The sequence below is a fragment of the Cyprinus carpio genome, chromosome B24 (assembly GCF_018340385.1).
Source record: "Cyprinus carpio isolate SPL01 chromosome B24, ASM1834038v1, whole genome shotgun sequence".
Lineage (NCBI taxonomy): Eukaryota > Metazoa > Chordata > Actinopteri > Cypriniformes > Cyprinidae > Cyprinus > Cyprinus carpio.
In genome coordinates this window covers 14,177,893-14,203,392 of record NC_056620.1, presented here as the reverse complement: position 1 = coordinate 14,203,392, position 25,500 = coordinate 14,177,893, and the positions used below count along the sequence as shown (strand labels likewise).

At 37.7% G+C, this 25,500-nt stretch overlaps 1 protein-coding gene across 1 annotated transcript; it reads left to right on the top strand.

The window, feature by feature from the left end:
* Window positions 1-275: 275 nt before the first annotated feature.
* On the top strand, window positions 276-25,310 carry flt1 (fms related receptor tyrosine kinase 1). The gene is made up of 28 exons (XM_042751909.1): window positions 276-335; window positions 443-619; window positions 4,157-4,181; window positions 4,284-4,420; window positions 6,336-6,507; window positions 6,652-6,769; window positions 6,895-7,064; window positions 7,907-8,054; window positions 12,753-12,873; window positions 15,044-15,152; window positions 15,794-16,099; window positions 18,161-18,307; window positions 18,394-18,525; window positions 19,339-19,445; window positions 19,529-19,664; window positions 19,747-19,851; window positions 19,969-20,082; window positions 20,631-20,719; window positions 21,337-21,466; window positions 22,162-22,259; window positions 22,349-22,471; window positions 22,562-22,673; window positions 22,876-22,975; window positions 23,076-23,181; window positions 23,265-23,374; window positions 23,562-23,628; window positions 23,723-23,814; window positions 24,266-25,310. The coding sequence occupies exons 1-28, from the start codon at window positions 276-278 to the stop codon at window positions 24,435-24,437; spliced, it is 3,483 nt and encodes a 1,160-aa protein (XP_042607843.1). The 3' UTR covers window positions 24,438-25,310.
* Window positions 25,311-25,500: the final 190 nt, after the last annotated feature.

The window sequence follows — 25,500 nt, the reverse complement described above, 5'->3', positions numbered from 1 at the left end:
GGCATGCCGGGGCAGAAGAGACTCAGATCCTCCCTGGTCTGGCATTAAGGAAGGCTAAGAGGTGCCCCAGGTCACTAGGTGCGGCCCCCGCTTAGCCAACAAGGCCCCAGAGGACCATCAATCGCTCTTGCGGCCATGTCAATTTAGCCTCACCCTATGTCCTTTATATTGAATCAAAGCACGACAAGGAAGCATCCAGCAGTCCTTGGGGTACTTTTGTTAAAATGTTCAGAGATTTTTTTTCCGTTCCTTTAATAACACCAGAGCTTCGAACAATGGGGCGAGCAACACCCAAAGCCTTTCATTGCCACAAGAATATTGCAACTGGGGCGAAAGTGCAACTGATAAACAACAGAGAGCGAGCGTTTGATAACAAGCGAGCATTCTCTCTGTATTTGTTGCTGACTCTAGATTGTTGTCAGCATCTACTGTTTGTATGCAGTGTCTGTTTGTTCCTGACCTCAGCATTGGTGTTTCAGATAGCCAGCAGCCGTTTGTAAAGGTGCAGTCGGAGATCCCAGATGTGGTGTACATGAAGGAGGGAGAGCCGCTGGTCTTCCCCTGCAGAGTCACAAACCCGGATGCCAAAGTCTCGTTGGTCAAGGAGAGTGTCTCATCTGTGAGTCAAACAGATCATTTCATAAGACACATCAGCTTTCCCTCTTTCCAGGAACAAGAAATCTGTTTCTCAGCACTGAACACAACATGTGAGACAGTCTCAGCCAGTCAGAACATGTTTGATGTGAGATAACTAGATCTATTAGTTTGAAAGGGGTATTCATGTCTTGTTGCTTTATGATGCTTTGTCTGGTTGTTTTGGGACAAACTCCTTATGTCTAAAAATAAGTGTTTTTTTTATGATTTCTGATTGAGTGTTCAACAGACATTTTTTTAACATCTGTCATTAAAACATAAAAACAGCTTTTTACTCACATTTCAAACCCAAAGAAAATCTTTCTGCATTTAATTCTGATGACCGTGTGTGCATCCCAATTCCTGTTTTTATGCACTATTTTATGCCATTCTAGTGCAAGTGACTAAAGTAGTGTATTCACAAAATTCCAAAAAGCAAAAATGCACTTTAAATACCCAAATGATGCACTTAATAAACAAAAAAAAGGAGGGTGGAATGTTGGACACTTAATGCAATCAACCGTCACAGCTTTAATTATGTAGAGGAGGGGGAGGTGTTATCAGACTATGAAGATGAATGAAAAATATCCTTATGTAATTCATACACTACACAGTTGAGTACACAGTGCATAAGTACATAGTGCATAGACAGCTTGTGATTACTTTAAAAAGCGTGCACTGCTATTTTCATGTTCTTAACTCACATCACGTTTGTAATTGCGTTAAAATCGTTATTTTACAACAGCCTCTCTAAAGACTTTGTATTCTATTATATTTAGCTCCGTTTGGCTGTTTGAAAGGAAGAGTACACATCTACAGTATGAGTGTGTGCACGCACTCTCTGTGTGCATGTGCGCAGTCGCTACAGTAAACGCATTGCAGTGTGTGCGCTTTCTAAGCATTTAAACGCTGTTGCTGCACTGGACTGAAAGTCGATGTAGGAGCAAATTGACGTGTTATGAATTGTTATTGCAAATAATCAGAAAAAGGCTGATAATTAGTGCCAAGTACTTCTGTAGTCTGCTATTTGTGCCAAATCCCTGCTCTTCCACTGCCATACATGGAGTGAATCCTCTCACTCTCATTTATAAACTCTCCCTGTCCTTATCTAACAATCACCCCAGGTTATAAGGGCAAGTGTGCGTCTCTTTGTGCCAGTTCGGATGTGTGTGTGTTCGTGAGGACATGTGGAGGGGATGTACAGAAGTCTTTTTGGCTCAGCATGACATGGATACTTTAAGCTGATGCTCAGAGTGAGCGGCGCCCACAGCTTCCTTTTCTTGTTGGCACTGCACAAAGCCAAGGAGATGACGCCGAGACCACCTCACGCAGACTGATGTCTTCCACAGCTGGTGGCACGGACAGAGATTTGAGGAATGAAGCTTAAAAAGATGGCTTGCTGTGCATTTATGATATGATTAGATACACTACTGCATCTCTGGAGACTTAGGATAAGTCCAGATATGGCAACAAAAGTCTCAAGAGGGTTTAAAAAAGGACTTAAGCATTTCAGGATGAATTTCAGATGAGAAGAGGAAACGGAAAAGAACAAGTTGACCAGTTCCCATAGCGCTGCCTTTGGCTCCCCGCATGCAGGATGGAAACTGTTTTAGGATATGCTAGTGATATGACATCCCTATCCTCCCTCCTTGTTCAAAAAAGCACCACATTTCATTTCTGTTTGCTTTGTTTATGTCCTGGCGACCCTGCGCACAGATATTCAAAAGGTAAACGTGCTATAAATACAAGCTCTCTCCACCCTTCTCAAACTTGGACTGTCACACACTGGTAGAGTGTTTTTTTCCTGAGAGGATTTTGCACTTGGCAGTGTATCTATAATCTTGCACCTTTCGCGTAGGGAACAATACATAGGCTCTCGCTGAAGCTGTGAAAGTAGCCGCGGGGCCCTTCCAGAAGCTGACCTGAGGGCCTAGCCGCGATGTCTATATCCTGTAGTAACAGGATGTGAGGAGATGGACTGGAGTCACGTTTCCACATCCTCACCCTCCCCTCTTACGCATTGGACATAGGGAGGGATGTTGGTTACCTAAGACTTAGGTGGGATTAGTTGGTAAAGGTGAGGGGGGCACAATCTTTTACTTTACAAGTGTTCATAAATATTAATTAAATGATGTGATGTTCGCCCAGTAATCCTATTTTTGCTGAAATTGGCACTAGATATAGCAGTTACGGTTCCAGTGTTATTTTAGTATTTTAAGTACTATTAATAGTATTTATTAAGATTTTGAATTTGCTTTTGATTATATATTTGCAATTTTCATTTTAGTTTAAGCTATAGTAATGTTATGTGCTTTTTTCATGCTTAAAATAACTATTTAACATTATTTTTTATGTCAGTTTTAGTTTCCATTTTAGTGCTTTAACTTAAACCTAATATGTTTTGTTGCCAAGGCTAAATTTCAAATTATTGTTAAAGTTATTTTCATCTAATATTTATATTTTATTTTATTTCAGCTTTATTTCAGCTAATGAATACTATTTTTAATAATTTTAAAAATAACACTGATTTGTTCAGTCCAATGTCGATTGGTAGAGGTAATTGCTTGGTCTTAAAGTCGTAATTTTTTTGTGGCTCTAATTTTGTCAAATTATGCAAAAAAGTGTGAACATATTATGTAATTGTATGTATTTAGGATACACAGACTGCTAGCTGTGCAGTTAGCCAAAAGATTCCAGTATTTTGTTCCAAATTTATTTCCACCACCGTCATTTCCACCACAGAATGCTGTTACACAATACATAATTTGAGATGTGGCGGAAATGACAGTGTGGTGGAAATGTTCATAATGCTTTAAAAAAAATGATAGAATTATCATTTGGTCACCTGTTGGTCATTGTTATTCGAAAATATGTGTTTAAAAAGTGTTTATTTTAAGTCCACAAGGCCAAAAATGCCCATACTTAAAGAAATAATCTATAGTTGTTATGCTCCTGGGTAAAGGGCTTATCTAATGCCTTACCTAATGCAGTAGTACTTCCTAGAAACCAGGAGATTTTGAGCAGCTCACACTGGGAGGAAAGCATTCACCTGATCCCATGAGAAAGGGCAGGACACTTCCACAGTGTCACATCTAAGCCTGTAAACATTTCCTCCATTGAATATGGAAGTAAACAAAATCATAACACCGCTCTCCAAGAATTTCTGAAGGACGGTGCACTGTTGAACCCATCAGAGCCCTTGTGTGCGCTGGCCAAATGAGATTAAAACTGAAAGTGCAAGTTTGTTTTTAAAATACACACAAATGGAAGTCTTTTAGAGCTTTGCAAAGTGTAAGCACAAATCTCTGTTGTACCTAAAAGAAATGCAAAAGCTTGTGGTGTAGCTGTTAATGTTTTTTTAATTATCCTTTTTGTTACATTTTCAGTTTCATTTCCACCGGTTAGTTCCTGATTATACAAACATCATCTGGAACAGCAGGCAAGGTTTCACTATCCGTAGTCCCACATTCTTCTACATCGGGCTATTTTCCTGTGAGACTATCGTCAATGGAGTCAAATATAGCAACAAGTTCTTGACCCACAGAAAGGTAAGCACTTAAGGTTTCTATAAGTAACTTCCTGAGTAACTGAACCAAAAATTGGGACCTAAATTTAAGTTTAAAAATTGCATCCGTTTTCTTCTCTTGCAGTGAATAAAATTCTGGATGTGTATTTGAACAGCACCGGTTTGGTCCACACGTTGCAGGGCCAGATGTTAGCACTGAACTGCACCGTTACAGCTGAATGGAACACCAGGGTTTCCATTAGCTGGACGTACCCACAAAAGGTGGGGTTTACACAGTATGCAGTTGTGATTTATGAACTGCTATTTCTAATATCTTTATTCTGCACTTGGTTTAATCAGAATCTATGTACACGGATTTTTAAAGCAATAATTCACCCAAAAATGAAGACTGTGTCATCATTTACTCACCCTCATGTTGTTCCAAACTGTGAACACAAAAGAAGATATTTTGAAGAATTTTGAAGTTGTTGGTCCCCACTGACTTCCATAGTAGGGAAAGAAATAGCTTACTATGAAAGTCAATGGGGACCATCAACTGTTTTATTACCAGAATTCTTCAAAATATATTATTTTATGTTCAACTCATACACGTTTGGAACAACATGAAGGTGAGTAAATGATGACAAAATGTTCTCTTTTGAGTGAACTGTCCCTTTAAGATAAATTAAACTCATCTTGATGAATTACTACTAAATTAATGAATTCCACAACGAACACCCATTAGAAAGAAAATCGTGAATTTGCTTGTTTAATATCTTACTGAAAGCAAAGGGAGACTTTTGTTTAAGTCTCCTGCATCACAATTTTTTCTTCTGAGAAAAAGATTAATGAAATTTCTCCACGCTAGAGTCTCAAATTGTGCTTACAGGTGCCGGTCATATAATTAGAATATCATCAAAAAGTTGATTTATTTCACTAATTCCATTCAAAGAGTGAAACTTGTATATTATATTCATTCATTACACACAGACTGATATATTTCAAATGTTTATTTCTTTTAATTTTGATGATTATAACTGACAACTAAGGAAAATCCCAAATTCAGTATCTCAGAAAATTAGAATATAACTTAAGACCAATACAAAGAAAGGATTTTTAGAAATCTTGGCAAACTTAAAAAGTATAAAAATGAAAAGTATGAGCATGTACAGCACTCAATACTTAGTTGGGGCTCCTTTTGCCTGAATTACTGCAGCAATGCAGCGTGTCATGAAGTTGATCAGTCTGTGGCACTGCTCAGGTGTTATGAGAGCCCAGGTTGCTCTGATAGTGGCCTTCAGCTCTTCTGCATTGTTGGGTCTGGGATATTGCATCTTCCTCTTCCCAATACCCCATAGATTTTCTATGGGGTTAAGGTCAGTGCATGGTGTCAATGGTCGTCTTTTGGACAACTGTCAAGTCAGCAGTCTTCCCCATGATTGTGTAGCCTACAGAACTAGACTGAGAGACCATTTAAAGGCTTTGCAGGTGTTTTGAGTTAATTAACTTATTAGAGTGTGGCACCAGGTGTCTTCAATATTGAACCTTTTCACAATATTCTAATTTTCTGAGATTCTGAATTTGGGATTTTCCTTAGTTGTCAGTTATAAACATCAAAATTAAAAGAAATAAACATTTGAAATATATCAGTCTGTGTGTAATGAATAAATATAATATACAAGTTTCACTTTTTGAATGGAATTAGTGAAATAAATCAACTTTTTGATGATATTCTAATTATACAACCAGCACCTGTATATCAAAATCTGCCATCAAAACTCAGGAAATTAATTAATATAAAAATCTAGTGAGTATAATTAATTAATAATTAATGTCCTGTGTGTACACATACGGTGTGTGTGTGTGTGTGTGTGTGTGTGCGTGTGTGTGTGTGTGTGTGTGTGTGTGTGTGTGTGTGTGTGTGTGTGTGTGTGTGTGTGTGTGTAAAAATACATTTCTCAATATTGCAATATCATAACTTACTCCATTTAACCTTCTGAGCTATAAAAGAGCAAACTCAATTTTTTCTTTTTGGCAACTAGAGAATTTTTAAATGACAGTTTGTGCACTAAGGAGGCATTGTTTTAAATGGCCATTAAATGGACAGCTGATCTGTAGACCTAATTTCATCTGAAAGCCATGTTGTTTATATTCTTGATGTTTGTGACACAGCTTGCTTTACTTGTTTTTACTTCAGGCTAATGGATCTGCCAATATCATCAGACGCATATCAAAGAGTCGAACCAAGATTCTCTTCTACAGTGTTCTCACCATCCCCAGACTGAGCAAAGCAGACAGAGGACTTTACAAATGTCATGTAGCAAGTGGTCCATCCAAGCGAGAAACAAATACCACAGTTATTGTCTATGGTGAGTCGCTGGGTTCAAATTTGCTTTGAAACCAAACTGCTGTTCCACCTCTAATGGATTCTAATTCACTATTTGCAGCTTTTTATCTCTCAGTTGTCCACACGTGTTTCTGATTGTCTTACTCTCTTGTCTGTTTGTTCCCAGACCAGCCTTTCATTCGACTCAAGCACAGAGATGGCCCTGTGGTTCAAGCTTCTGCAGGACAGAAATCTTTCCGTCTTACTCCAAAACTAAGGGCTTTCCCTGCACCTGAAGTCATCTGGTAGAATTTCCTGTGATTACATAGTTCTGCTGCTAAGTAGTTGACTAAATGATCATTAAATTGAACAGAAACAACATATTTGTCCTAAAGAGGAAGAAATCTCAATAACTTAATCTATTGCTTAGGTTGAAGGATGGGATGGTCGCCGCCGAGCAGTGCTCCCGTTACCATGTAAATGGGTTTTCTCTGGTCATTCGGGACGTTGCTGAAGAAGATGCAGGAATCTACACCATCCTTACTGGCATCCAGCAGTATGGACTTTATCAGAACCTCACACTTAAGTTGGTGGTAAATGGTGAGTCTTAACATAAAGAGTTTTTTTCTTTTAATTAGTGTTGGGCAGCGATTATTTGCAAGTTTTTGTGTACATAATATATGTGTGTGTACTGTGTATATTTATTATGTATATATAAATACACACATGCATGTATATATTATTTAAGAAAAATTTTATGTTTATATATTAAATATATTTATATATAAAGATTTTCAAAATATATACTGTAAGTGTGTGTCTTTATATAAACATATTAAATATACACAGAACACACACATATATTATATTTAACCCTGGACAATGAAACCAGTCTTAAGTTGCACAGGTATATTTGTTGCAATAGCCAAAAATACATTGTATGGGTCGAAATTATTGATTTTTTTTTTTTATTATTTGATACTTGATATTAAGTAAAGATCATGTTCCATGAAGATATTTTGTAAATTTCCTACTGTAAATTTATCAGAATGTAACTTTTGATTAGTAACATGCATTGCTAAGGACATCATTTGGACAACTTTAAAGGCGATATATAAACAAAAACTTTTATTTTGGATGCAATTAATCACGATTAATCATTGCACAGCACTACTTTTAATGTTATAGAACTGTTTTATCAAATTCAATCAAACCGTTTTGTAAATTTGACAGTTTAACAAGCTATAATTAAAATGTAAAAAAAAGATCCTGTTTTCCTTTACTTTTTTTTTTTTTTGCTCAAACACACACACACACACACACACACACACACACACACACACACACACACGCACTTAATAAATAATGTATTATTATTTATAATGGAGACTATGACAATATGCCCTCATTGCCTTTTCTTTTTCATCAAAATCTGTTCACAGTGAAGCCACAGATTGGAGAAAAGACAGTTTCCTCTCAGCAACCTGGGACTGTCCAGCGAGGCAGCAGACAAGCCCTGCACTGCACATCTCACGGTGTCCCACCACCTCAAATCCAATGGCTCTGGCATCCGTGTCCTCCGAAAGGCCTGTAAGTTCACAATCCACTCAGAAACACATAAATGTTTGTCAAATATCAAATAAGGCAGTGATGAATGCACATTGAAATGCAGATCAAGTACACAACCTTATTATTGTGAGCCAAAGTAGCCACTCGCATAGCATAGACCCTGTTTTAGGAAGGTTATGGTTCCTTTGTTTTATTCAGGCCTCTGGGAGCTCTCTAAAATCTCAATTTATTTCCCACTCTCATGTATTAAAAAGTGAAAGCATTACAATGGACTTTCTAAATTTGAAAACATTTCCCCAATGACTGACTAATCGTGTCCTCATTGCCGTTTAGTCACAGAGGAAAGGGATACGGTGAAGAATACTGGGTCAGGGCCAAAAATTCAGTCACTTTTAATTTAGTATTTGATCCAGGTGAAAAAACACATGAGAGACAATGCAATTTTGCTAGGTTTGGATTTCCCACACTAGACTAAGTTAGATATCCTCTCCATCGTTGTGTAATGTCCTGAAACCATTTAAACTGTTCAGTTATTTCACACTGTACCTGGTCACAGTGTGTTTGATGTGTTCTTTTTAGAATGAATGCACATATGAGTGGAGACATGTGTCTATATGTACAAACATACACACACACACACATGTGTGTGTGTTTGTGAATAGAGACCTGTTTTGTCTAATTCAGCATGTGTTCAGACAGGGTTTCCTCTTAGCCTGTAGAACAGATGCTTGAGAAGGCCTTTCATGTGTGTGTCTCTATTCATTTTTGTGTGGATGCAGACGCTCGTGTGTATGTGTTCGTATTTGTGTGAATGTGTGCCTGGTACAGTCACAGAACTGAATTTAACTCCCGAGTTGAAAGTGCAGAAAAAAGCACTTCAAAAGAAGCCAGTTCCGTGCTTACAAGCACGATTTGTACGTTTCTAAATCAAACACTATGATTTAATGAACTTCCTGTGCAGAATGCTGGCTGTTTATTATTGTGATTGCTCAGACGCATCCTGCCATGCCTTCTTCAATTTCTGACACACCACATATCCACCGTTCTCATGAGAAAAATTTAGCAAGCATTACTCATCTCACAGAAACACCCTTCCACATACATTCCCGACTTACTCCCATATAGACACACACACCAATATTTTTTTTAAATACACAAACCCTGAAAGTGTTACATTACAGTATGACACTGCCATTTCTACTCAAAATGTGTCCATTTTTAGGTCATGCTTCCCCTTATTGTACTGCCTTCATGACATGTTATATTGGTGATATTTTCTTGGCCTATTCTTTGAGTGCTTCCTAAAAGAACTAAAAATGAAAAATCACTGAGAGGAAAAGTCTTGTTGGCTGGAATAATGCAACAAACTCTCTGTGCGTGCCAACTGTCCTTCATGCAAACTTAAAGTGACAGTTCATCCAAAAATGCAATGATTCAATTAATATTAATACTGTTTGGTCCAATATGTCCATGAAGGTCCAACTCTTGCAATTAAAAAACCAGTAACAATGACTTTTGTAAGACTTAATGTTGACTTAATGATGACCTCAATAAATTACTAATTTGCTGCTTATTAATAGTTAGTATGTTAGTAGTTGTTAAGTTTATGTATTGGGTAGGATTAGGGATGTAGAACATGGTCATGCAGAATATGTGCATTATAAGTACAAAATATGTACTAATTAACATTATGTTAATAATAGGTATGCTAATAAGCAACTAGTTAATAGTGAGAATTGGTCCCTATACTAAAGTGTTACGTAGTTTTTTTTAAATATATATTTCTAGTTTTATTAAGTTTTAGTTATTTTAGTGCTTCAGTTTAAATAAGAAAAACAAAATTGAAAAATTGAAAACTAGTTCAAATAAAATAGGTTTTTTTTTTATATTTAGTTTTATTTCACGTGATGAAAATGTTTTTCAATGGTTTTAGATATGCATAAAAGTTTGGAACAACATTTTTGGGTAAACTATCCCTTTAAGAAATGCTTTGGTGTTCTAATGGCAAACCCACAAGGAATTTGCGGCAACAAATTTCTTCAGAAATGTAACACTTGTCATACTCTAATTTGATTAAAAACTAAATTATTTATGCTTTCAGTTAGCAATATGTATCTAAAACATTTAGTTTAACACACATTACCTTGTATAAATTCTTTCTCAGGGAGTTTATGCTAAAATGGGTGCAGAAAACTCCTAGATTCTGTCTGGGTCTGCCTATCTGATATAATTATATATATTTTTTTATCATTTGCATATTGATTTTGCTGAGATATACTCATCTTAAATTTCAAAAGGTATATATGATTTAAAAAAAAAAAAATGAAAGCAGTGTGTAAAGCTTGATCATTGAAAGGTATTGTATGTACATTTTATTGAGAGGTCTTGACTGGCTGGACCCTGACTCAGGCCCTTATTCTTTATAGCAGCCCGGCGCGGCTGGCCTGACGCTGCAGTGGAGGAGGCCCAGGGAGAGTGGAGTTGTGGGCCGGGCCGGCCTGATAGCGGCTGGATGGGCTTGAGCTCGACCATGGGAACAGCAGCACTCTTATCTCAGCCAGGCAGGAGGCGCAGACGGGCTTCCTGTGCGAAAAATCAGAGCGCTTTTCCTCTCGTTGTTTGGCTTCCTCCCCGACGCGAGACAGCTTCCCAGCAGCGTGATTGTCCCTCCGTCTTCAAACGTGGCACAGTCCGCTTCCTCAGGAGCTTGATCTATTCTTGAGAGTCCCTGATCCCACAAAGACACACACACCCTCCTCCCCACTTTACCGATCCCCCACAATCCCCCTCACCTGTCCTGCCACACTCACAAATAACCCTACAACAGCCAGTGCCCTTCCTTATCCAGCCACCACAGAGACATCACAAAAAGATTCAGAACAGCAGGGTTCACACAGGACGGAGAGGCTGATATCTCTGCACCCCTGGAACTACATTCTAATTTATTCCTCTTTGTTGTTGTTGTATAGAGACAGTTTTTTTCTGCTCTTCCTCTTTCTGAGCATGATCCCCATCCATACACTGCCTGGTGCTGCTTTGCTTTTTGTGTTCTTAAGTGGTACTATAAAGGATGTATGAACCAAGCCTCCATCTCCAAAGCCCAGACCATCAGTTGTAGTTCTAACATCCACAAAGCTGTGAGTTCAGATTGTACACGATGAAAATATCCTCTATCTACTATCTCGACGTGAGCCAAGGAGGGCAGAGAAAACGAGGCTCGCTATTTGGATTTTTTTGTTTTTTCCAGACTGGACCTGGCCCAGAATGCCTGCTGTGTAGGAACTCTGATCGGCCATAAATAAATGAAAAAAGCTCTGTGTCATCCTGTTTGTCATCTTATGTTAAACTCTTCCACTTCCCAGTGATGCTGTGTATTACAGTTGCTTTATTTTGTGCTGAAAGAATAGATCCTGCCTGTTTGTATGCAAGTGTTTGTGTGTGTTGCATGAGTATTTGTGTGTTTGTTACTAGTCTACGGGTCTCTCCCAGTGTGATTCGTCCCTTTTTATACAGATTGTCTATGAGTAATATATGATTCTAATATTTAATAATTTTATACAACTAACTTACTTATGGTAAATCTCAATAATTGCCAAATGTGTAAGACCGCTGATAAAAAATGTATTTTTAATATCTAATGTATGTGTTTATATCAAATGTATTTGTTTTTACATTAAATTTGCTTGAAATTATTTGTACAATATGGTCTGTTTGGTTCCAGAAAATGCATATGTGAAGTCGTAGCTGCTGGCAAAGATGTAGCTGAAATATTGGCAGACTATAATAAACTGTTTCTTGATTGATGCTTTTCTAAACAATAAAACAGAGTAGATTTCATAATGACCCACTGAAGTCAGTTCGCAATACTGTACGCAGGCACACCAGGTACATGGATGAAGGTGTGTGAATGCAGAATGAGTGGGGATGTTTGTGGTTAAACAAATGGATGTTTGAAGTCTGTGTGTGTGTGTGTGTGTGTGTGTGTGTGTGTGTGTGTGTGTGTGTGTGTGTGTGTGTGTGTGTGTGCGCGTTTGTGTATGAGAGAACGACCGAGTGACTTTTCCCGGAGAGCCGTGGGAGAGTGGACTGTATGTTTGAGAAGTGCTGCTGTCATGATCAGGGTGGGACATACGAGGACAGAACACTCACTGTCTCAGCCAAATAGGAAGAGCAATCAGAGAGAGTCGTCAAAGCCAGGGAGGGGTAACAGGGCGGTGGGCACACAGTCACGGACAAATACCCATCATCATGGCCCATCAGAACCTTGCTCCAAAGATTAGAGACCTTAAAGAATTGGCATGGATAAGATAATGGGATAAATGCCTAGAAGTTGGTGTGCAAAGTGGATGAGAGGTTGGAACTTCGGAAGCTTGGCTAGCATGATTTAAAGGCAGGAAAAGGAACACATCCAAGCCCCACACACTGCTAATTACAGAACACTCCAACGAGTGTCACCGTATCCTGACACAAATGACACACACACACACACACACTGAAAATGAATTTCAAAAAAAATTCCAAAGAAACAATTCCATAAGTTGACTATAGCGAAAAATGAATTCCCAAGAGATCAGGGAATGGAAGATGCTGGTCTTCCCCTTTCATACCGCAGCTGCGCTACACATCTGTGTCTTGTGACATCATGCTTTGACACTTGTGAACTGAGAGTGCTGTCGTTCTCTCTTCCTCTCTCTCGTCCTCTGTCTTCCTCTCTCTAAGATGCGAGAAGCCTCCTCCTTCATCCTGGACTGCAGTAGGCGAGAAGACAGAAGTCACGTCCACCCACAATCCCATCCTGACCGTCAGCTACAGACAGGAAGTGTTAGAAGGGAAGAATAAGGTGAGTGTTCGAGTGGGTGGACTGATCATAGGGAACAGATGAAATGAATACACAAGAGGTCCCACAAGAATGCAAAAGTACTCCCCCGGTATTCACATGAGTGCATCTGCACTCAGTTCTGTGGAATTATGTGTTCCACCAAATGTTTCTAGATAACAACAATCAAGTTCCAATTCTAGTTAGTTCCGTGGGTGGTTAAACAGGTGTCCTTCCTCTCTGATTACTGGAACAACATTAAATGATTTATTTCAAGAATACTCCATCTCCATCCCTCATGCATGTACCTGAATCACCCTTTTTGTTGGTGCTAGAACTACAATAACAAATAACAACAAAGAGTATTAAAATAAGCTTGTTTCGGTATCAGTTTGATAAATATTAGAACCTCCTTTTATAAGAAACATGGACGGAATAGAATCTGATGGCAAGCAATCCAGCTATCAAAATCAGTTTCCCCACACCTGTGGAGAGGCATGTTGATGTAGTGGCTTAAAAGTTGTGGATTCTATCCCGTATGAGGATGGGTCTTAACCAGTGTCAGTTTGATAAATTTTAAAACCTACTTATATCAGAAAAGTGGGTAAAAGAATCTGACGGCGAGCAACCCGGGAGTCAGAATCTGTTTCTCCAGATTGATTAATGATGATGTAGTGGCTTAAAAGTTGTTGATCTTATGCTGTTTGGGGATAGATCTTAACCAATATCGGTTTGATAAATATTAAAACCTACTTATATCAGAAAAGTGGGTAAAAGAATCTGACGGCGAGCAACCCGGGAGTCAGAATCTGTTTCTCCAGATTGATTAATGATGATGTAGTGGCTTAAAAGTTGTTGATCTTATGCTGTTTGGGGATAGATCTTAACCAATATCGGTTTGATAAATATTAAAACCTTCTTTAATTAAAAAAAAACATGGAGTGACATGTTGATGTAGTGTACTAAAATTTGTTTATTATATCCAGTTTAAGAATGCATTTTAACCAGTATCAGTTTGAGAAATATAAGAAGCTCCTTGTATAAGAAACATGGAGGGAACAGAATGGCAAGCAATCCAGCTGGCAGAATCTGTTCCCCCATCCACTTGAAGAGACATGATCCAGTGGCATAAAAGTTGTTGATGGGTCTTAACAAGTATCAGTTTTAAATATTAAAACCTCCTTATATCAGAAAAGGGAGTAAAGAATCTAATAGCGAGCAACCCAGGTGTCAGAATCTGTTCCCCCAGCTTTGTATAGAACCATGTTCATGCCATTTGAGGATGGATCTTAACCAATATCAGTCTGATAAATATTAGATCCTCCTTCTATAAGAAACATGAGGGGAACAGAATCTGATGGCGAGCAAACAAGCTGTCAGAATCCGTTCCCCCACCCCCATGAGGAGACATAATTATGTAGTGGCTTATAATGGTTTATTCTCTACTGTTTGGGAAAGGATCTTAAAAAGTATCAGTTTGCTAAATATTAAAACCTCCTTGTATAAGAAGCATGGAGGGAAAAGGATGGCGAGCAATCCAGCTGGCAGAATCCGTTCCCCCACCCCCATGAGGAGACATAATGATGCAATGGCTTAAAAGCATCTCTTCCATTTGGGAATGGATCTTAACCAGTATCAGTTTGATAAATATTAAAACCTCCTTCTGTACGAAACAATGGAGGAATAGAATTCAATGGCAAGCAAACCACCTGTCAGAATAAGAATGAAACCATTTTTTGGTTTTCATGTTGTAAAATGTTGTTTACTCCTAAGCTTACTCATTTTGTGGCTAGAGGTAATGTGAAATGTTATTTCCTTGTTTGAGCTTTGGGTTCTCAGAAAAATGTAATTACTTACCATTACCCGACATGTCCCTGGATCAACATCATTGGTCATGGCTGGTCCATGATTATTAACCCAAGTAATGACTCATTATGGGTTTGTGCATAGGACTTAAGTTAGGTGCTTGAACAACATTCTTATCAATCAAGGTTAGGGTTTGAGCAGGGATTGTGTTATAGCTATGATTGTTTAATGAGAATGTAGTTCCTGGACAAACAATGGAAGTTTATGCAGAAACATGTCCTTGAGGAAATCACATAATGCGTAAGTGCTCTTAAACTTTCTAGCCATTGCATGCAACAGTTTTTGTGCATGTGTGTGTGTGTGTGTGTGTGTGTGTGTGTTTCCACAGACTGTTGGAGTTCTGACAGTTGGCCAAGCATTGATATCTGGCATCTATCGCTGTGTTGCATCAAACTCAATGGGCAGAGATGAACTAGACATGCGTTTCTATGTCACAGGTACTTTTTATTTATATAACTAAATTTTAAAAGATGCTTAAACCTCAACATCCAAATATTTTACCTCGTTCTCCATATCTTTTTCTCTCATACTCCCTCTCTCTCACTCCTTCCCTTTCTTCCTCTAATCCTGCCCTCCTCCGTCCCCTTGTTTTCGAGGGTTTGGTGTCAAGCTGTGCTAATTTTGGCCACAGTGGATGTAGCCCATCCTGGCTGTTGTCATAGCGACAGGGTGGAGGAGTGAACAGGAACCTGTGGCTCTTATCATACTGCCTCCTCGTGTGGTGCATTATTTGGAGAACACTGGTGGTGTTCGGGAAAGATAAACATTATCTTCCATCAGGAAACCCTCAAGCGGTTTCCACGGGAAATTTCAAATAGCTAAAATAAATAGCGCACCTTTACACTAGCGTCTTATTGCTACTTGTACTGACAATGGCTATTCAACATTGTCATCAAAGTTTACAAAAAATGCTGCTTGGTCAACACTTCCAAAATGGTTTCTCTAGGTTGTTTTTTGTTTAATAGCCTCAAACAAAGCTCAGTTGTTGCCAGGAGGTCTGCATGTATTCTGTCTCACTGTATCGAGGATTTTATGCTCAGGAAGTGGAAAATGAAACTGCTTTTGTCCACCATCACAGATGTCAAAGGAGGCCTTATCGCGTCTTTGGAGGAAGAGCCCAGAGAGGGAGGGGACCTTCGCCTGGTCTGTATAGCCAATAGGCACCTCTATTCAGACCTATCATGGTATAGATTAACGAATCAATCCACCACATCAGAGGGAGCTTCAGTTCTCGGCGGGGAGCTCAAAGAGGGGCAGTTCTCTCACACTCTGCAGCTTCTGCTGAAGAATGTGACTGCACAGGATTCGGGAACATACCGCTGTTCCGCAACGCACCTGCTTACAGGAGAACATACACACCTAGATACAGCCGTGGAGGTCACAGGTGTGTCTTTAAGAGTCATTGTGCTCAACACACACACACACACACACACACACACAAACATTCATGCTCTCTGTAAAGGGATAGTTTATCAGGACATGAACATTCTGTCATCATTTACTCACCCTCATGTTGTTCCAGACTTGTATGACTTTCTTTGTTGCATGGAACACAATATGGATATTTAACGAAAAAAGTCCTGGCCACTCTTTTCCATAGAATTAAATATGGATGAACCCTAAAAAAATTACAAAAGTACCATAATAGTAGTTGATATATAATATGTAGAATCTATTTTGCATTCATTCACATACTTATCGACCATTTTAGGATGTGGCACAACAGCTTTGACGTCAGTGCTTTTCAGCATTAACAAGAAAACCATACTGTTTTAAAACAACAAATAAGCAAATGAATTTCTTTTTTTCTTTTTTTACTGAAAGCAGAATTTTGTTTACTGCTGTGATCTTTAGCACTTTTATGGAGAAAAATTAAATAGTTATAAATATTTCTTCCTACACATCTTGAATTATTATTATTTATTCATTTATTTTAATAAATTGCATTTATTATTATTAATAATAATTTATTTATTTTATTGCTTGTCTTTTTTTTCCCAGAATTTTCCCTGTAATTGCAAACAAAATGCAATATTTTTTTTAATAAATATTACTAAACAATTAAACAACAGTTTTAAAATATCTAATAGTAGTAATTTACATTTTCCATTAGGTAATACAAATATTTAAAAAAAAATTGTTACAGTATCTTACAGTAACAGGGTTGTTTGACCTTGATAAATTAAGCCAACACTTACTTGCTCATATTATGTTACTACTTAGGTGTCATAGTTTTTATCAGGTAACTGTTAATGGTAACAGGTTTGTATGTAAAATATGGCATACATTTCTGGTCATTAAAAATAGTTACTTGAATAAAAAAAAACCTAACTGATAATAAAAAATAGTTTTAAACATATCTCATAAGGCTTACATCAAAAACAAGGGATTTGTGTCTAATTCTTTTTAAAAACAAAGGACACCACAGTATTCTCGGTCATAAACCATATTGCTGTATCATCTGTACATTTACATAAGCTTACAAATGCAAACAGATCAGAAATAGCAGGTTATTGCAGGTCACAACACAGTCAGAAGCCATCAGAGTTCTCTTAGATACTGATTTTAAGTCACGTAAGGATGTGTTTGCAGACACCCACACATTCAGAGACAGGCGGAAAGAGAAACAAAAAGAGAAGGAGAAAGAGAGAGCAAAAGGGGTCCTTGGGAACTGGGTCTCAGAGCTTCCTGTAGCCCTTCTCTCCAAGGCTGTGTGAAGCAGAACCTCTTTGGTGTGGGAATGAGATCTAGTAAGGAGGAAGAGCACACAATGGCACTTCCCACTATGCCACATTTACAGGCTGCTTCACATGGCCAAAGAACAATCAGCCAATCAGCCACTGTCACAGAACGAGGAAAGGGACAATAATCAATTGTGTCCAGGACGAAAATATGAAGCAGAAGTTTAAACTTATTATTCTTCTCTTTTTTTCTCGAGTTTTATGTAATCACGCTTCATGTGAAGAACCCCTCATGGATTTTTGCTGTATGTAAATTATGTTCCAGACAATTTAACCTGTGATTCTCTAATCTACATAAATTTGAGACTACACTGTAAAACTTTCAACAGCCAAAGCAATAGTAGGCGTCCTTGGCCAGCTAACCCGGAAATATCAGTTGAGTCTGTGAAATGCTGAATGTGTCATTAAGACAAACAGAGGGATTTCACTGAATGGCACAAATCCCATGGCTGCAATTCAAACATTCCAGGCCTCAACCTGCAATGAAAGAAATACAACTCGCAGTCTATTCACACTTCTGTAACAACCCGCGTCGCCCTTAAATCACTCAGCTGCTTTATAAGGCGGACGTGCTAAGTGCTTCGTGTAATTCCCGTGATTTCCGTGAGTCTCCCTAGGGAAATTTTGATTAAACTGATTCAGTGGACGTGGAACATCATGCATAATGAACCCTGACCCGAGCCCTTTTGTCTCACACTGTACAGTTCTGCAGGCACCGGTGCTGCTGCAAAATCTGAGCGACCACAGTGTTAACGTAAGCAAGTCGGTCACTCTCCGTTGCCCCACTCTGGGAATTCCACACCCCCGGATCACATGGTATAAGGACCAAAGAAAGCTGCAGCGGGTGTCTGGTAAGACTAGAAAACGTGCTTTTTGAGTATTTCTTGTAAGTAGCCTATATGTGAATAGATTACATATGTGTTTCTTTTATTGGCAGGTATTATGCTGTTTCCAGAGGAAGGGACTCTTCATATCGACCGAATTACAGTTGAAGACCAGGGACTTTACACCTGTAAGGCCACCAATGAGAGAGGGTCTGTGGAGAGCTCCGCCCACATTTGGGTTCAAAGTAAGCTTCTGCTTTGTCCTTTGTCTCAAATCCTAAGAGTAAATTTACTCATTTTAATTTGTATTATTATAACTTAAAATTTTACATTTTATGGCAAGTGTAAATTTAATAATAATAATAAATAATAATAATGCAATGAAAATTATTTTTAAATCATTGTCTATTCATAAATCATTGTCATACTGTAGAAATGGGGGGAGGGGATTTTATGCTGAAAACTCAGCTTTACTGAATAAATTATATTTAAAAGTTTTAAAATAGAAACAGTTATTTAATAATTCACAATAATGCTATTTTTACTATATTTAAAAATAAATAAAATTAATGCATCCTTGGTGTGCATTAGAGGCTCCTTTCAAAAACATAAAAAAATTCTACAGACCCCAGATTTTAAACTTTTAATGTATGCATGAATAGTCCTTTAACAGTTTTATGTTGGTATTAGTTTACTGGTTTTTTTTTTTTTTTTTTTTTTTTGCTTTCCCTTCCAGCCTTTTTTTTTTCTCCTTATTTACTCTTGTCGGATGCTTCTAAACATGGTGCTGAAAGGAGACGTTCATGCTGTTCTCTTCCGATAGACCAGGAAGGAAACTGTCTCCCATTTTCATTTCCCACAGATGGCCTCCGCTTTTCAACCTTTAAACTGTTTACCTATTTTTATGTAGGTTCATTTGTTTGGCTGTTTCTATAGAGGCTAATGCATTACTCATGACCTATAGAGAGTTGTCATGCTCATGGGGACAAATGTGATACCGGTCATGTCCCAGTCTCTTATTTTTTCGCTTCAAGCAACACTTGTTTATGTATCCAAAGGTTCATCTGAATCACTTTCTCTGGAGATCCCGACTCTAGCATGTACATGCGTGGTGGCCACTCTCTTCTGGCTGCTTCTCACACTGCTGATTCGCAAACTCAAACAGGTGAGAGCCAATCAAGGCCACTTAAAACTGCTTATATTATTGTAACATGTATTATATATCTATATTGTGTGGGTCATTCTCAGCCAAACTCCACTAATGGCAAAGCAGAGTACCTGCCAATCATCCTGCATCCAGGGGAGGAACCTCTGGTTGGGAACTGCGACAGATTACAGTATGATCCCGCCCAATGGGAGTTTCCACGCGACCGCCTTAAACTAGGTAAATTGTGTGTGTGCTTTATAAGTTGTATTGATACTGTTATGCAGTATACTGATATGTGATTTATTGTCCTGTTCTCCAGAAAAGCCCCTGGGGCGAGGGGCATTTGGCCGAGTAATGCAGGCCTCAGCTTTCGGCATTTGCAGTTCAGCCAGCTGCACCACAGTGGCCGTCAAAATGCTTAAAGGTATATTCTTAAGCATTAAAACTGCTCAAGAACCTTAAAAATACCTATTTTGTAATAAAAAGCATATTTAGCAAATATACATTAGTGTCAGGAGTTATGTCTGTTCTGTTCCTCTAGATGGAGCTACACCCAGTGAACACAAGGCTCTGATGACAGAACTGAAGATCCTCAATCATATTGGTCATCACCTCAATGTGGTCAATCTTCTTGGTGCATGTACCAAACCAGGAGGTCTGCATGTCACCACTTCTCTGTAAACCCTCAAAGTCTGGTTTTGCTATATGGCATCTATAAAAGTGATTTAAGATGTGTATGGCTTGTGCATGTATATGTAACAAGTTACCATTTTAGGGTCAGCATCTTTCTTTTAAAATAAATGAATACTTTTTATTCAGCGAGTGTGCATTAAATTGATCAGAAGTGATCAGAAGTAAAGGCATTTATAATGTTAGAAAAGATTTCTACATGAATGTTTCAGCACATTAGAATGATTTCTGAAGGATCATGTGACACTGAAGACTGGAGTAATGATGCAGAAATTGGAGCTTTGCATCACAGAATATATGACATTTTATAATATATTAAAATAGAAAACATAATTTAAATTGTAATAATAGTTCAATATTACTGTTTTTACTGTATTTTTGATCAAATAGCATGAGACTTCTTTCAAAAACATTAAAAAATTGAATTGACTCTATATGCATTAAATTGTATATACTGTATATGAATATATATGAAACTATATGCATTAAACTGATATGTTTTGGTGTTTTCAGGGCCTCTGATGATCATAGTTGAATACTGTAAGTTTGGCAACCTGTCTGCGTACCTTAAGAGCAAACGAGAGGTGTTCCTGTTGAACAGGGTTAGTCTATCTATCTATCTATCTATCTATCTATCTATCTATCTATCTATCTATCTATCTATCTATCTATCTATCTATCTATCTATCTATCTATCTATCAGTCTGTCTGAGTAAATTTCACTTCACAAGTTTAATTTTAGTTAATATTTAATAGGCAACTTCATGTCTGAACTACAATCTTTTATTAGTTTTGCAGAACATCACTCAGAAAGTCTTCTGAATGTCACAGTATTTTGAGGGGGGAACTGCTGGTTTGTGGTATTGTGAGTTTCAGTGACCTCTATATATGTCTGGTGTCAAGTTTATAGACTTCTCTTATTTCCTTCTGAAATAAACAGAGCAGTGTTCATCAAGACAACAGAGTCATACTTCCCTCTGTGTGACCATCTCTAAAGCTTCTTACCTCCTTGAATGACCTCAACAAAAGCTTCAGACAAAGAACAGTGTGTTTCTGTGATAGTCCTGATCCAAGACAAGCGGGGCCTTGTAAAATATGAGAGACATATGGAGTCTTTGTATTTAACTCACACTGATGTGTTGATATGTGCTGAGCATTATTCACCAGATGTGTTCCAGATGAGTGGCTGCTCATTTCATGTGTTGTGTGTCTGACTCAGGTGAGCAGAGAAGAGGAGGGAGGCATGAAGGAGGGATATAAAGGACGATTGGCCAGTGTGTCCAGCAGCCAGAGCAATGCCAGCTCAGGGTTTAGTGAGGAGAAAGGAGAGATCTCAGAGGAGGACAGCAGTGAGCTTTCATCACATGCATGATATCATTGAAATTATCAATGTGTAATGAACCATAAAACTTGTTGAACAGTACGACAATCTTTTCCCAGTACAATAATGATTTATTTTAAAGCTAAAAGACATAAAGGGGATAGTTTACCAAAAAAAATAAAAAATAAAAATTAATTGTCATCATTTATACTACTGTTCAAAAGTTTAGGTTCAGTAAGATTTATGAAAGAAATAATTATTTTATTCAGCAAGGATTCAAATGTGATAGTAAGTAAGGTTACAAAATATTTCTAAATAAATGATTTAAAAAATATTTCCAAATAAATGTTTAAATAAATGCTATTTGCTTGAATTTTCTATTAATCAAAGTAAAAAATGTTTCTTGAGCAGCCAATCTGCATATTAGAATGATTTCTGAAGGATCATGTGACACTGAAGACTGGAGTAATGATGCTGAAAATTCAGCTTTGACATCACAGGAATAAATTACTTTTTCTAATATATAATATTAATAGTTAGCGTAGTCACTATCATGTCCATGGATCAAAAATGTTCTTCAGGATATTGCTTCAAATTTCAGCTTTTGTGTTACATGGAAGAAATAAAGTTCAATTTGGCATGACATGAGAGTAAAAACAAATATAATGTTGAGCTTAATATTAAAACTAGACATTTTGGGGTCTTACTGTTTGTCTTCTGCAGGTTCTCTTCCTGAATACAGCAGCCCTCTGCTGCTTGAAGACCTGATTTCTTACAGCTTTCAGGTGGCCAGAGGAATGGAGTTTCTCGCCTCTCGCAAGGTAAAGTGCCTGTCTGCATCAGGGTATATGAACATGAATATGGACTTGGTTGAATCACGTTTTTTTTCTTTCTTTTTTCATGTTTTCAGTGCATTCATCGTGACCTTGCTGCCAGAAACATCCTGCTGTCCAACAACAATGTGGTGAAGATCTGTGATTTCGGCTTGGCCCGAGACGTATACAAAGACCCAGACTATGTGCGCAAGGGAGATGTGAGTGCAATGCCATCAAGATATCAAAGTTAATGGTCAGCAACCTAAAAAAGGGTGAGATGTGTGTAATGACTGTGTGTTGCCATGAAGGCACGGTTACCACTGAAATGGATGGCACCTGAATCGATCTTCGACAAAGTCTTCACCGCTCAGAGTGACGTGTGGTCATACGGAGTTCTGCTCTGGGAGATCTTCTCACTTGGTAATGTCAATACTCTTTATATACATCAGATAATTCAAGCATTTGGCAAATGCCACAGTTGATTTTTTCATAACATCATCCCTTTGAAATATGGCACATTTGAACAATTAACATTTGTTGTTCTGCCAGGTCATAGCAAGAGAATCAAAGTGAGGGAAACTGATTAGGAAACCAGAAATGAAACAGTGTTTGTGTTCCATAGGAGCGTCTCCGTACCCGGGGCTGAACATTGACGAGGAGTTTTGTCACAGACTGAAGCAGGGGACTCGGATGTGTCCTCCTGAGTACAGCATCCCTGAGATGTCAGTTCTCACACCTGAATACATCATATTAAACATGTCCGATCCTTGCCCCATGAACCAATACATTGCTAATACTGAGCTTGTGGGATTTGTCCTACAGTTACTGCATTATGATGGCATGCTGGGAAAATAACCCTGAGGACAGACCTTCTTTCTCTGCTCTTGTGGAGATACTGGGAGACCTCCTGCAGACCTGCGTCCAACAAGTGGGACATTATTTAGTGTGTTTGTTTGTATTTGACTGGTCAGAACCAGTTTTTACACACACTTTTTTTTTTTAAAAAAACAGGGTGGAAAGGATTATATTCCACTAAATGCTTTTATTTCTGGAGAAGGAAATACCGTCACGGCACACATCGACCAGAAAGACATAAGCCAGAAAACACTGGGAACTTCAAGGTGCAAATGTGATCATATGTGAACATATTAACTGAATATGTATAATAATTACATGTGAAATACAATATGTACAATTTAAAAGTGTGTTCAAAAAATACACTTGTTTCATTAAAATAAATATTAAATTAAAATAAGAAGTTAACTAAGTCATTAAGATAGATATTAAAATGTTTTAAATGTATTTTAGCTACACCAGCTCTGGGAAAATCAAAGCCATCAGCACTTTTGAGGATCTACACAAAGAAATCCCTGATGTAAGTGTTTTAAAAATATACTTGAATTTCACTTGGGTGAAGGTGTCGAGATTGACAATTTTTTGTTTTGTTTTGTGTTTTAATCTCACTTTAGGACAACCAGTCTGACAGTGGAATGGTTCTCCCGTCTGAAGAGTTGATTCGGGTGAAGTGGATGGACAGATTTAAAACCCAAAACATCACTAAGTAGGTGTCATGACATTGGCTTCGATGATCTGTTACATAACCATTAAAAAGTTTGGGGTCAGTAAGATCTTTTATTTTAAGGACTTTATATATAGTACTTTTATTCAGCAATGATGCTTTAAATTGATCAAAAGTGAACAAAGAAACATTTATAAGATTAATGCTGTTGTTCTGAACTATTTCAGCTTCTAGTTGCCTTATACACAGAGGCATGATCATGTTAGAACAGAAAAGGGTCCTGTCCAAACTGTTGCTATTATATTAGAAGCACACAATTCCCTAGAATATCATTATATGTTTAAACGTTACAAGATTTGTATATTAGTAGAAGGGGTGTTCCAATACTTTTGGTAATAGAGTGTATGTTAAAATGAACGTGTGAAAAATGAGCATTAAGTTACATGTATGTAATTAGTTACATAAAATGAGGTCACTGCCTTTTGTGTTGCAGGTTCTTCTCCAAAGGTCAAAACCAGCACATGAAGCTGCCCGCAGAAGTAGTGCCTTGTATGAATAGCGCCGCCTGTTGTCATCAGAAGGAGGTTCCTCCTGTGTGTTCCTCAGAGAGGTGCTGCTCTCCCCCGCCAGACTATGAAGCTGCTCTCCTCTTCCCCTGTTTCTAACGCTCACGTCAGCCAAGCTGCCTGTAAACACCAGTCAACATCCGTTACCACCACCACAAAAACACTGCTTATCTCAACCCTTTTGCTTTCAGTACCTTATTGTGCGAGGTTTGTCCTGTCAAACCGGTGTTTCTGACCGAATCTATGCACCTTCCAACACCTCTTTACCCAATGAACTTCGGTGAATTTTTCAATCACTCATAATTACTGGTTAAGGATTTAAAAAAGAAAATGAAATTAGAACATCTTGAAAAAATTTAGAGCTTACACTTACACAAAGCAATTTTTAGCCAATTATAATATGAAATTTCTGTTTTAGGAGTTAAATGGGATTAATCTGTAACTTTTTCAGCCCTGGAAATTTCCATGTGTTGCATGACTTTTGTCTGCAGCAATACTATCTTGCTGGCAACTAGCATTTCAGCGTTTTGGTTTTAAACTCTTATCTCATATCTGTATACCTTCTTTGAAGCCACTGGTAATCTGTATCACTTTAGTTTTGTTTTAGTAGTCACAGAGCAGCTAATATTATTTATGAAAAGCATTTATTACAATCACTGCTTGTAGGTACCAAATGTTTAACTGTAGAGCACATTTCATGTGTTGCAAGCCATATGCTGGAAAAGTTCACCTTACACTGGATTTATTTACATTCAGTACCTTAATAGTAACCTCTGAAAATATTCTAGTATATATGTATTTAATGCTGAAAAAGAATGAAACTACTGATTTCAGATCTAGAGCCAAAGCAAACTTTTTTCACAGGACACTGCCAATGCACAAAGCCTGCAAATGAGGACAGGACTTTTTAAGTTTTGGTAGAATAGAATACATTTTAATGGGATATATATATATATATATATATATATATATATATATATATATAGCGTAAAAAAAACACAAATTTTGGGGTTAAATTTTTTTTTTTTTGAAAAGTAAAATTGTGAAATATGACTAAAATATTTTCTATTTTAATATATTTTAAAATGTAATTTATTCCAGTGTTAGCAAAACTGAATTTTCAGCAGCCATTACTCCAGTTACAGTGTCACTCGATCCTTCA